This window comes from Scardinius erythrophthalmus, assembly GCF_964197995.2.
Source record: "Scardinius erythrophthalmus genome assembly, chromosome: 17".
NCBI classification, from domain to species: domain Eukaryota; kingdom Metazoa; phylum Chordata; class Actinopteri; order Cypriniformes; family Leuciscidae; genus Scardinius; species Scardinius erythrophthalmus.
Genome location: NC_138237.1, coordinates 18,628,071 through 18,641,802, shown reverse-complemented (window position 1 = coordinate 18,641,802; position 13,732 = coordinate 18,628,071). Strand labels below are relative to the sequence as shown.

Genomic DNA, 13,732 nt, shown 5'->3' with positions numbered 1-13,732 from the left:
TAACCATATACAAAGGGTAGCTACAGTTTTATGCATTTATTAGAATTGTTCATCTACATTGAGGTAGTGGTATTGTTTTTCTTTAATTACGTCTCTTTGATTGATTTCCTTGAGCAGTGTTGACTTATTATGTCTATACAAGACATGAAAATGGCAAGTAATTTGAAAAAAAAAAAAAAATCAATGGCACAAAGTCAAATTACTATTATATTCGTTATCAACAGAAAAACTTGCATTTGTTCTCATCTCTTTATTTTATTATTTTTTTGTAAAATCATATTTGTTACCTAACCTGACTGTGTTTTTCCATCCAAAACTGAACATGCTGTGTTAGTAAATAGAGAATGAGTCACAAAATAAGAGTAAATGAGGACAATTGTTTTTGTACATCTGCATAAAATCTTTAATCTTCTGAAATACATCACCACAACATTTCTTCTTGTCTTCTCCCTGGATTAATTTAGAGAATCAGACTTAATCTCCTGAGTTTAATTAGACTTCGAACACGGCCATGATTGTGTTGATACAACAAAACGCTGCTTAGCACAGTGGATACATGGGAAGAGTACTGTATAAGAAAGATAAGATGCATTGTAAGCCTATCACAAGCACGTCATTATACAGTCTTATCAGGAATAGACTCTTCTATTACCCTAAACAAATGAAGAGGCTTTTCATATGAAGGGAACAGCAATATATAAGAAAATAATTCAATTGATTTATAATACTAATTCTTAATTAAACTGTTTGTTTGCATCATAGTGAATTAAAATAGAACAAATAAATAAAATAAATCTTAAAATAAATATTTTTTTCTAATATTTTCATAAAAGCAAAAAGTCCCAAGAAGCCGTGGTTTACAGTGAATTTAGAACAGCTAAGGAGCGTTGAAATCCCCATTAGCTGTTCTAAGTTCAATGTAAACCACGGCTCTACAGGGCTTATTGCTTTTATAAAATGATTACAAAAATATTTCTTTTAAGATTTCTTTTATTCACACAGATGCAGTGGCGCGGTAATACTGATGCTGTGGTCACAGTGGTTGAGTAATTTACAACGGCTTCAAACAGAGCTCAACCATTCAGAATCAAGGACCGGAACTATTTGTTTTATAACGGCTAATTTTACTCCTCAAATAAGAAAGTTTTCAAAATCTTTGTTTGGGTGTTATACTTCTGTGAGCTTCTGTGAGAATACTTCTCAGGTGAACATTTGAAAACTTTCCTCTGTCCTCAGGAAGAAGGCACGTGCTGTCTGTGATGGTCTACACACACCTCCATCTGTAACAGAATTGCTTTCAGGTGCAATGGCAACGTCCACCACTGTTTCTAACAGCGAAGCACCTACTTCTCCTTGATCGCTGGAATTCTCACACACCCACAGTAGGTAATTGACTAAAGGGTCATTCCATTCAATCAACACACAAACATAAATAGTGATGAATGCCAAAATATTAAATGTCATGGATTGACAATGACAAACGACAATTTTCACCTGAGATTTGGAGCCAGGTCGGCAAAAATGACTTAAAAAAGATGGCAGCATTATTATTTTATTTTTACACAGAAATTGGTTGGTATATTAATAAATTCTGTTGACATTCGCAATCTTTGTTGCATTATATGCCAATGGCGACAGTTCAAAAATGGGGAAAAAAGCACTACTTATGTTTTTTTGCCCTACGTTTGCAAGTTAAAGGCCTCAAGAAGTATTAAAGATCTCTTAATATTGTTTTAGATTCTGTTTTTTAACAACATTTCCTTATAGAATCTTAATTTTTAAGGAATGGTTCATTTCCAGAGATATGGGATTTCAAATCTGGCCCCAATTGGTGAATTGCACACATTTTCAGTGGTCCAAAACCAAATGTGGGTCACTTTGCATACAGCTGATACAATTTTCATTTATAGAAGAATATCTGAAGAACGAATAATGAAATGTTGTAAGCGAATAAAGGGGCAAACTTGAGCCACATTCACTCTGATGATGTCTAAATGTCTTTGTTATATCCCAGAAGGCAAGTTGGTCTGATATGAACAGCTGCACACACATGGCCTACAGCAGTGTCACCAAATTCTGCAAGGCAGCATTACAGGTTAATCTGTTCCTCCCTTTATTTCACACCAAATATATTTAATGTTACCCAAATACAGTCTGGTGATACCTAAACATCATTATATTTTATATAACAATAATTTATTTATATACTTTTTTTTTGAATTGTATATCTGAGAAAGCATTTTTGGTTGTTATATAAAGATTCTAGCATGTATGATTTAATACGCCTTTTATGGGTCAATGACATGGCCCAAAATGTCCCAAAAAGTCCCAAAATGTCATTCGGGTAACTGTCCCGGCTTAAAATCGGAATACAAAAATACGACAAAAATGTAAAAAATATAAATAAAAGTATTTAAAATCTACTTGGGCATAATTGTACTGATGTTTTCAATGATACCTACAAATATAGTGATAATACTACGCTTATTTACATTTTTATGACAGAAAGACTTTTGTCTCCAAATTGTGATTTCTCGCAATGTCATTCCTGGATAACAGACATCAATGACCATTTTGGACCATAATACATTTTGTATCAAATAATAATTTGTATCATAATATTGTATCAAAAAGAAGACCCTGAAGTAGCACCAGAACATGTCAGTAAGCGTCTCTTAAAATGTTGATTTTTTTTTACCTTTTCGGTCACTGGTGCACTTTGTAGCAATATCATGTGTCCTTTTGGATAACACTAATAAAACATTTATAATGTTTTTATATTAAAAAACTATCTATTTGATCTAAAAGATTACCTTAAGTGATGATAGCTAAGTTGTAGTTTTCCATAGGTGGTTAAGTTAGTGCCTGATTATAAGGAAAAAATATTTGTTTTGTCATTCCTGGATAACAAAAAACTCTGTTAGCCAGGACATGTCATCCGTTACATGACATAAGCATAATCTAGTTTTTAATTAACATTTGTAAACTTTTAGGCATAGTTATTATAGTTATATTATTAACATTAACATTATTTACATAATTTTTTTTTTTCATTCATCTTGATTTCATATGATTCAATGAGTCACATGGGTCATTATCATTGAATTGAATTTTGTAATGTTAATGGTCAAATCATGAATACGGTAATGTAATCATATTTATTAATATATCAACATTTTATTAAAGCTTTAGTATAGCTTCTGGTGTTTTAAGGTCAATTCTGTCCTCCCAGATGCCTCTGTCTAATAAAGAGAGGCAGAGACGGTTCAGAGCCAGGATAAACGCAGATGCAGAAGCTAAGGCTGAGTATCTTGGAAAAAAGAGAGCAGGGTATTATAGTGATGACTCAGTGGAATGATAATGTGTCAGGAACAAGCAAACTTGAAATATTAATTGAAATAGGTTCACACTCATTTGCAATAAGCCTAAATGTTTTAGCTGTATAATGTGTTGGACTATACCCTTGGCCATTGTTTATGAAGCATTATAATTTTACAGATTTACTGTACATTTTACAGATTTTTAAATCATTTTAAACTTGTCAGTTTCTCTGTCTTTGTTTCAAGTTTGAGTGGTGGAAAGAAAAATGATACTGAGGATGGTTTTAAATGGTAATCCTGAAAAAAATATTGCAGAATGTCCTTCTGTCTAACAGTATGTCATTCTGGCTAACAATGACACAGGCAATTAATTTATCCCATATTTGTGTGTTAGATTACACAATTCTGTTTTTTTTTTTTTTTTGTTAGTTAGTTAATGATAAAACAAGTCTTATTTACTTTATTGGAAAACATTTTTAAACATTTTCCAGCTTTTTTATTATTTGGTTCTGAATTTTGAGTTATCAGCAGCCAAAAATGAGCTCATGTCTATATGAAATCCCAAACTGATTATAGTAATTGTGATTAAAATGTAGTTTTCAGAGCACTAATTGTTTGTTGATATTAGTAAATTTATATAACAATGGTAGAAATGTAATTCATTTAAAAATGCATTACGTTACTAAGGAATGACATTTTCATGGGGGAAAATATGGTTCTGATTCATCAAAAAATGGTTAATTACATTCTTGAAATGTGTACATGCCATTGCATTACATACACAACACTCTAATAAGTTTAGATTAGAAAGTCCTAAAATGTGTTTTTTTTTTTTTTTTGTTTGTTTTTTTTTTGCCAGTTCGTCATTCACCCTTATAATAAGGTGCTTTTCTAATGGTTTACCAAGAATTCACTTTGATAACAAGCGAGCACTTCTTACCGCGTCTTTTTAAATCGACGACAGCTTTTTTTTATCTTCATCCAACAGTCAGACTCCCAGCATCCCTTGCGCGCGGAATGGCGGGTAGTGGTATGAAGTGGTAAACTGTCCTGCTCGTTCACCCTCCTGACCGACCGTAACCGTCATGTCGTCGTTTGTGACAGAAGTGCTCGCCAGCTCAGGTAAACTGGAGAAGGATGACCTCGCCTGCAAAATCTCCAAACTGTCACGGAAAGTGGAAGAAACTAAGGTAAACAGTGAGGTCAGCTAACCTGCTGTCAAACCCGAATTTAACTTATAAAATACCCGAATATAACGTGTAAAATGTAACCCGAGTTAACTTGACGATAAAAGGAATCAACGTTAAGTTGATTTGCTCTGTACATTTGCATCTCTTTGGTAACGTTACTCATGTTAGCATACATTGACCGTTAACCAAAGCTCTTGAAGTGCGACTAACGCCTTTCTCCTGAAATATGAAGTCTTTTAAGAATTATAAACGTTTAATAAGATTCGTTGTACAATGAACGCAGTGTCCATTCGTGTTTTAATAGTGAATAGAGGGGTACTGATGTGACTTTGGTAGGCTGACGTGTCATGCTGCTGATATCATTGCTTGTCAGTGCCAGTCTGAGCTCTGACTTCAGACAAACTGATGTAATGTTGTTGACCTCCTTTTACGCAACTATGTGTTCTTTTCTGGTCTTGAGACATTATTGGCCAATAATATCTGTCTGGGTTCTGATTTCTTGCTATCAGACTTGCCATTTTGTGTTTCATTTTTGTTTTTGGACTTATGATATATGTCTCTAGCAAGATTATCTTGCATTCAGAGTGTTTTTTTTTTCCTGTAATGTAATTAATAAGCAAATAAATGTCTTATGTTTCATATTTGTTATCTGAATTGGTGAAATCCAGTTGTTTTCCATGTGTTATTGTAGAAGTATAACACTGGTCTCCATCAAACATGTCATACATCAAAACCTGTTATGCATTTAAGTTTTTATTTAGTAGCATTGTGTGTAGCATTGTGTGTTTCGGTGTAAGAGCTTAACCCTCTTTTGTCCATACAGGAGGAGGTTACAGACATGATAAATAAAAAATATATTGAGTTTATACCCAGTATGGAGGGAGCAGAAGAGCTTTTGGAGCAGGTTGAATCCGTTTCCAAAGACATTGATTTATTGAAAAGCTGCATTGAGAATGAGGTACTTTATTTCACTATTAATAAACGATTACGGTTCAATCGGTTCAATTTCTAATAAAAAAGAGTGACTCTTATAGTTGTTAAACATGTCAACTAAGTGTTTGCATTTACAGGTTCAGCAGAACCTCCATGATGCCGTGACAGAGTATGCCAAGCTTAAACAGCAACTAGAGAAAAACACTGCCGTAATAAACCTGCTCCAGCATCTCCAAGAGGTAATGCTGCTGGGATTTTGTGTATGCTTAGAGGATTTTCTAACCATAAAGCTAGATTTATGTCTCAAAGAATGTGCATGTGTGTCTTGTGATGTAAATGATTATGTTAAAAAAGAAGGGGGGAAAAGCTCACAGTAATTTGCTTGTTTACTTAAGTTCAGGCACATGTTTCGTATAACAGGAACATTCTCTCATTATTTTAATATGCTTTTTAAGTTTGACACTGCAGTAGAGGAGTATCACAGGGCCTTGCAGGAAAAGAATTATGTGGTTGCAGCCAAGCAGCATGGAACAGTAAGTCACATTCAACAATAAATTCACATTACCAGTTTGTGAATTTAACAAGTCTATTTAAAAATAAACCAAATTTCTCTGAATAATTTGATTAGTTTATTGGCATATCATGTAACTAATTTGATTAACATTAGCAGCCCTGTGAATTACTGTGCAAAAACGTACTGTGCTAAGGGCTTAATTACATATTTTTACTTATATTATACAGGCACGAGCAAGTGTTGATGCCCTGAAAGCTTGGAAAGACACCGAGTTGCCTTTAGTTCGGGCCCTCAGCTCAGAGATCACAATACAGAGAGAGAATCTCATCCACCACCTTGGAGAAGAGTGGAAGAAACTGGCAGTCTGGAAACTTCCTTCCACTAAAAGTAACTCTCTTTTTTTACCTTAAATTCATGATGTAATGAAAATTTGCCCTCTATTTTCTAAACGTATGTTATTGATTTTATTGGGAACGATTTTGTCCTTGCTTGTTTCGTTTCATAACAAAGTTCCTACACATATTTTATAAAAAAAAAAAACTATCTGTAAATTTTTCAGACCATATTTAAGACAAATGGTTCCTACAGTATTATTTTCAGCATTATATTTGGTATATAGTACAGTCATCTGTAATACGTTTATTTTATATTTTTTTCATTGGTTTTCACAAAGTGATAACATGAGAAGAACCTAAAACCCTTTATAACCTGCATATATTCACCTCTGACTAGGGATGTGATGGTGAGGTAATTTTTACAGTGCGGCTGCAATTGCTTGAGGCTGGCATCATTATTATTCTTAATGAAAAACACAACAACAAAACAGTACAATGACAAACTTGTTTAAATAGGCGCTTTATATTTTGCTTTGAAAACAAAACTTTCGCCATCATCTTGTCAGTCAAGAGTGAGGCGAAATGGGCTGAGTGAGGTGAAATCTAACTCCTGATGTGCTGCGACTCAGCAAATGCATTTAGTTTTTAATTGGAGTGTCTGTTCTCTAACTGAACTAAATTTTTATTACTATAAAAAAATCAAAAGCATGGTTGGGGGCGGTGCCACGGTCGACAATTGATAACCGGTGTTGCGGCTAAACACAGGCATAACACAGACTCTCGCAGCAAGTCTACTGACACATCAGTTGGATTCTTTAAATGTGGTTTGGCAAATTTATTTTATCATTTTATATTTTAGAAAACTGAATAGGGGATACAGTCTTAAAACACAAATATTTTTCCATACTTGGTTGCCTTTTTTCTATACTTATCCAGACTGGAAATTACCATTATTTTCCAAACTGCATAGGAACTCTGTCATAATTTTTTATAAAAGTTTAATTTGATCTTTCAATGGAGCGTCAGATTTCTTCAATCGTTTAGTCAGCTTAAACCCGCCTCTTTCTTAAAATTGAACACAAGCTCGCAATCAGATCTGCCTCCTCCCAATAAACAACCGATGGATAGAACCAAGTCCCCGTCCTACAGTTTTTTTGTTTTTGTTTTTTCAATAATCTGTTTCACTCAGTCTGTTTCATCGCAATTTTAATCAGAGACTTGTTCTGTGTCTCGGATACATGTTGGTGTTATCAGAGTAGAGAAAAGTGATTTCTTTGAAAACATTCTGCTTTGGTTTGCTGGTCTGATTTGTTTTGATCTCCATATTTTAGCTGAGCTCACTGGCGTGAAATCTTTCCTGACGACAGCGCTTCATTTGAACAGAGGAGGATCTAAGGCGGATGAGTCTGTCCCACATGCTCTTCTCCTTAGCATTCTCCAGGCCCTCTCCATTCAAGGAGAGCTTCATAAAAAGATTAAACTGTTTGGTAATTCAACTCACTTCACATTTAGTTGTATAACGCTTTTCACAAAACATGGTTTCACAGCAGCTTTACAGAACATGCATGTGTCTACATTACAATTTAGAGTGATCTGTTATCAGAAGTGACTGTGTCCAAATGCATATACAAATCATGCAGTTAGCTAACAATGTATTAATTTAAGGCATAAACAATGAGCTCATTTAAGTCATTACAAGTTGTGAACAAAATGATTACAATATATAGATGGTAAGAATAAGTTTTAGTGTTACAGCCCATTAGTACCTCTGCATTGCTTTGTCTATATTTTGGCCTGTTAGTTGACTGCCTGACTCTTTGTCAATCCTTTAGGGCAAGTGTTGTTTAAGTACATGCTGAAGCCACTAATCATATACCCCTCGTTGATGGTGGAAGTGAGCAGTCAGCCGGAGCAGGGTGCAGTCCTGACCCTGCAATGTGAAGAGACCAAAGCAGAGCATCCAAATCCCAGCCAGGTTTACAACAAAGTGCTCACCGTGCTTAAGACGCTACACGGAAACCTTTTCGGTACGTCCAAAAAAAAAAAATCTGAAGAAGTGGTTCTGTTTACCACACAGACATTGTAGTCATCACTAATTATAATGCATACACCAGGGACGTAGACATGATTTCAGAAGTGAGGGGGACAGAAATTTCAAGTCTAATACCAGTTTATTTACTGACCTTTGTCTAAATGACAGGTTTAATTTTTTCTTATCTCTTGCTTTTAATTGGCTAAGAAATCAAATGCAGTGCTGAATAATAACCAATAATTTGTTTTTTTTTCCCTAGGATTGGTTTAGGTACTACAAACACTTGTGCATTAAGTCATCATGGATTTTGTACGATGTAAAAAAAAAAAAAATCACAGAATAAATCAGAAAATATATTTGATAGATTATGTCATAAGCACTGCATTGCATCATAAAGTTCTAAAAATACCCCAAGATGGCTTGAAAAACACATACAAACCATATATCGTCACAATCATGTTTGTCTTCACATTTCATCAGTCAAATTGTTTCTGCTTTCTCTGCTACAGTGATAGCTGGATGCCTTTGTCCATGTAAGGGATTTCCGGGAACATCATAAGTTATTACTTTCTGTTTTGGACTTTCAATATGAAGTACTTGTATTTTTAATTAATTAACGTCATATATAATTAATTATATACTTATATATGTCAAGCATAAATTGCAACACTCAGTTTTATACAATATACTGTATAACATGGGGTGCCTAGCCTGTCACTTTATCCAACAAGTGGTCTAGAAAAAGGTTGAAGACCCCACACTAGACATTGCATTGCTTGCAGTAAGCTGATGATGGGGTTTCTGTTGTTTTCTTTCTTCAGATGTGTCTATCGACGAAAAGAAAGTGTCTGAGATTTTAGGAGACCTGATTTGGGAGGAGATGTCAGAGTGCATCATTCGTGAATGCTTGGTTCATTCCATACCGACTAACAGTAATCAGCTGGCCGAGTATAGCGAGGTAAGATTGCAAGGGTTTGTCAGCATGAAAACTGCATTCTTTGTAATACAATATTCAATTGTGTTCTCAGGTCATTAAACAGACAGAGGATTTCGAGAGCAGTCTGAAAGAAATGGGGTACCTCGCAGGGGACTCGACGGACCTCCTGAAATACGCCAGGAATGTCAACTGCCACTTCGCAAGCAAAAAATGCCAAGATGTCATTGTGGCTGCACGAAAACTGATGACTTCTGAGATGCACAACACAGTGAAAGTAAGACTGTAAATTCTCTCATTTTAATTAAGCTATAAAAGCTTTTTGTTGACGGCCTTTTGTGTGCTCTTTGTGGTCCAGATCACTCCAGAGTATAAGCTCTCGATCCCTAAACTACCGAGTCCCAGTGGAGGAGAGAAGGAGAGGAAGGAGGCGGGTAAGAAAAGTGCCCATTACGATCAGCAGAGCCTGGAAAACGAAAAGCAGTTGAGTCCCAGTACTCTATGCCTGCCTGTGTGTCGCATTAGTGAGTCAGTGCAGCAGCTAATGGACTTGGCCATACAAACTCTGTCTGAGGCGGTGGGCAGCTCCCCCCAGTGGTATGTAGCAGGCAGCCACTACAATAAGCACAGATATTGGGTCCATGTTTAAGCTGTAATTACGGAGCTACATAAATTTGGTCTTTTTCTTTCAGTGCAGTCCAGCTTTTCTACACAGTTCGAAACATATTTCACCTGTTCTATGATGTTGTGCCTACATATCACAAGTGAGTTGATGTATTTTTATTGCAGTATTCTTGGTATACTGGGTTTTGATTTTAATGTGGTGCTGTTTTTATAACTTAGGGACAACTTATTGAAGTTACCTCACTTGGCTGCCATCCAGCACAATAACTGCATGTTCATCGCTCACCAACTTTTAACCTTGGGTTTCCAGTTTAAATCTCACCTTCCTTTGAAAGATGGAGTGTCTTATTTTGTAGACTTGGTCCCAGGTTTCAGAAGACTAGGTAAGGGCATGCTTACATGTTTTATGATACTGTTTAGATGTTTGGGGTCCGTAAGATAATTATTTTTTTTAATGAATACTTTTATTTAGCAAGTATACATTACAATTGATCAAAAGTGACAACAAAGATGATACAAAAGATTTCTATTTCAAATAAATGCTGTTCTTTTAAACTTTATATTCATCAAAGAATTGTAAAAAAAAAAAAAAAAAAATGGTTTACACAAATATGAACTGAACCATTTTCAACATTGATGGTAATACTAAGATATTTTTCTTGAGCACCAAATCATCATAATACAATGATTTCTGAAGGATCATGTGACACTTAAGACTTGAGTAATGGCTGCTGAAAACTATATAAATGGTAGTGTACTTAAGACGAGGGTTTTTTTTTTCTTCTGTTTTTCAACAAGGTGCTCGGTGCTTTGTGGCACAAATGAACGTTCAAAAAGCTGAGATGTTGGAGAGACTGTCCACTGCACGCAACTTCTCCAATTTGGATGATGAAGACAATTACTCTGCAGCCAGCAAGGCTATCAGACAAGTATGATCAAACAACACAAATTATTTTCTGAATAGGCTTTTGCTGCTTAAATTTAGGTACCAGTATATTAGTATATTTGTGCATAGTGTTCTTGTCACTGGGGTTTTATTGCTGTTGTGAATTTTAGGTAATTCATCAGCTGAGGAGGTTGGGAAAAGTTTGGCAAGATGTCTTGCCAGTAAACATATACTGCAAAGCCATTGGGACTCTCCTCAATACTGCAATATCAGAGCTGATTAATAAGATTATGATGCTGGAGGTAAGGCAATACATAATGCTGTTGTTTTTTGTTACACCACCAAACTATTTGAGGTGTAACCAAGGGCTGTCATTCCAGGACATATCTAACGTGGACGGTGAGCGACTGCGAACACTGTGTCAAACCATTATAGAGGAAGGGCCACTGGTCTTCAATCCATTGCCAGATGAAAACAAGAACAAAAAATACCAAGAAGAGGTTCCAGTCTATGTAAAGAAATGGATGACCTTAAGAGAGATCTCCATGGTTTTAAATGCTAATCTACAGGAGATAGTGGACAGGTCATACACTTACTTAATCTTTTAAATTTGATTCATTTTTAGGAGTCTGTCTGTAACTCTGGTAACAGTTTTTTAGTCATTGGGAACATTAGAATGATATATTTTGTTTATATATGTAACGGAGCTCACATTTAAAAAAAATAAAAACTTCTTTTTTTTTTTAGGTGGGCGGAGGGCAAAGGACCTCTGGCAGTGGAGTTCTCCTGTAATGAGATGAAGAGCCTCATTCGTGCCCTGTTCAAGAACACTGAGAGGCGAGCAGCGGCCCTCGCTAAAATTGTCAAATAGACATCCAAAAGACCAATGCACTTCCAACGCCACATAACGCTACATGGAGCTTTTCCTTACATATAATGTGTTCTCTATTTTTCTATTATGCTGAAAAATGCTTTACAATAAATGCTGTTCTAAGCACGTGCCTGTTCTCCTACCTTATGTTATCAGTACCAGTGACGTGCGGTGATGTCTTAAAGAGGCTAGGCACTGAGTTATGAAAGCCAGATTACCTGATTTATTGTTTAGGCTAATAATACATAATAACAGTAAACGTTACACACAAGCGCGGCATATCAAGAAATGTACAAATCAGGATGTATCTCTCTCTCTCTCTGTCACACACACACACGTCTCTCACACACACACACACACACACACACACACATACACGCACGTCACACACACACAAGCGCAGCACACAGGCACACACCGGTAACAGTAGTTTATGTCCACTCCAGCATTAGAATGCAACCATTATTAATCCTTATTGTTGCACAACGGCCAAAAGTAAAAGTAAAATCACACACTGCTCAATTGAATATGAAGGCAAATGGCTTGCATTAATTCAACCATATTTATCAATTCAATATTAAGCCCAAAATAGTTTTTGACTCACCAATCGGTAGATTATTTGTAGCCTACATAAAATTCATCCGCCGCCCTTTCCTCGTGAAGACGTCGATCACAGCTTTGTAAAACTCGTCTTTACGGGCCTTCAGTTTGCAAAGTCTCTGGTTCTCAATTTAAAACATTAAACTCTGTCATGACGGCCTTTTAACTCCGGTGCAGTCATTTTGGCTTTGAATTTGGCGCGGGGATTAGGCATGTAGGCTAGCTGTGGTGTAACGTTAATGACGTTAGCTGCGCAAATGTCCAGTAATATCTCGATTTTAATTGGTCCATGTCTGATATGTTACGGAGATGTTACGGGCATACCATATTTACGTCCAAAGGCACAGCAGAGTTGTGCTTTTTTACGTACATGTTAAAGAATACAGGATCGAAGTGCGCATGCGCAACATGGGTTTTTCGCTTGCCGTCTGCAATGAATGGACAGTAAAAGCACTGCTTATTCTACGATTTGTTTTTTATTTGATTATGCGTAACTGCTACATTTGTCATCATAACACACATATTGCATATATAAATCACAAGAATAAACAGTAAAAATACAAATACAAGTTTATTATTTAATAAACAATTTTATTTTTGAATTTTGGCAGGGTAGGCAGTGCCTAGTTTGCCTACCCAGACCGCACGTCACTGATCAGTACATGAATTAATACTTGAAAAATACCTCAATAAACTCCAGCAATGGCACATTACATAATCTTGTTTTAGGCTGTCTAAAGTTTTTCAGTTTACAATTCATCCTAAAAAGAAAATTGTCCCGTTGTTCCAAACCTGTATGTCTAAAAATCTTTGGAACACAAATGAAAATGTTAGGCAGAATGGTATGAACTGACAACCTCAGTTAACATTCACTTTCACTATATTTTTTCATATAATAAAAGAGGATTGTGACTGAGGCTTTCATTCTGCCTCACATTTTACCTTTGTGTTCAATGGAAGATAGAAAGTCATACGGGGTTGGAACGATATGAGGGAGAGTAAGTTTTATTTATAGTTAAATCAAACTTGAGTTTCAATACAGGATTTGTAGTTAGGGAAAGTTAGGAATTTTTTTTTTGCCAATCTGCAAAAAAAATTCTTACCAATATCTTTTTTTACCATGTGTTCCTATAAGTGTCTAGTAACGCCTCCCAATTTATCCACGGCCAAATCCTCAGGGAAACGCCTGGAGAGGCAATCAAAGTTGGGGTGCCCAGACGGCCTGGGTAAAAATAATGATTTTTTATATATATATATTACCTTTTGAGATGACTAACTAGGGGTTTTTAGGGGTACCGAATCTATCCCAGCCATTAGTTTTGAGTAAAAATGACTCCAAGTCCATACAAAAACCACATAAAACTGGTTTTATTGAACAATTACAAAACAAAACTTATACTAAATCGGTTTAAGGCCTGACAATACAGGTGAATAGAGTCACATTTTTAATAGCCTTACTGTCAATAGCCTTAAAAAAATGATTTGATCAATGA

The 13,732-nt window shown here is 35.6% G+C and overlaps 1 protein-coding gene across 2 annotated transcripts; it reads left to right on the top strand.

Annotated features, from left to right (window-relative positions):
• The first annotated feature begins 4,299 nt into the window (after window positions 1-4,299).
• Window positions 4,300-12,955, top strand: zw10 (zw10 kinetochore protein). Of its 2 annotated transcripts, XM_081390977.1 has the most exons (16): window positions 4,300-4,510; window positions 5,334-5,468; window positions 5,581-5,682; window positions 5,899-5,976; window positions 6,185-6,344; window positions 7,624-7,779; window positions 8,125-8,319; window positions 9,146-9,282; window positions 9,353-9,535; window positions 9,617-9,855; window positions 9,951-10,022; window positions 10,102-10,265; window positions 10,681-10,811; window positions 10,939-11,070; window positions 11,149-11,351; window positions 11,516-12,955. In XM_081390977.1, the coding sequence occupies exons 1-16, from the start codon at window positions 4,406-4,408 to the stop codon at window positions 11,637-11,639; spliced, it is 2,316 nt and encodes a 771-aa protein (XP_081247103.1). In that variant the 5' UTR covers window positions 4,300-4,405; the 3' UTR covers window positions 11,640-12,955. The 2 variants fall into 2 exon arrangements, with proteins under 2 accessions (XP_081247103.1, XP_081247102.1); XM_081390976.1 differs by having other exon boundaries at window positions 10,939-11,351; window positions 11,516-12,953.
• The last annotated feature ends 777 nt before the right edge of the window (window positions 12,956-13,732 follow it).

Coding starts and splice junctions, on each gene's coding strand:
- zw10 (XM_081390976.1), top strand. CDS start 4,406: ATGTCGTCGTTTGTGACAGAAGTGCTCGCCAGCTCAGGTAAACTGGAG. Junction 5,977..6,184: donor CAGCCAAGCAGCATGGAACA/GTAAGTCACATT, acceptor TATATTATACAG/GCACGAGCAAGTGTTGATGC. Junction 10,266..10,680: donor CCCAGGTTTCAGAAGACTAG/GTAAGGGCATGC, acceptor TTTTTCAACAAG/GTGCTCGGTGCTTTGTGGCA.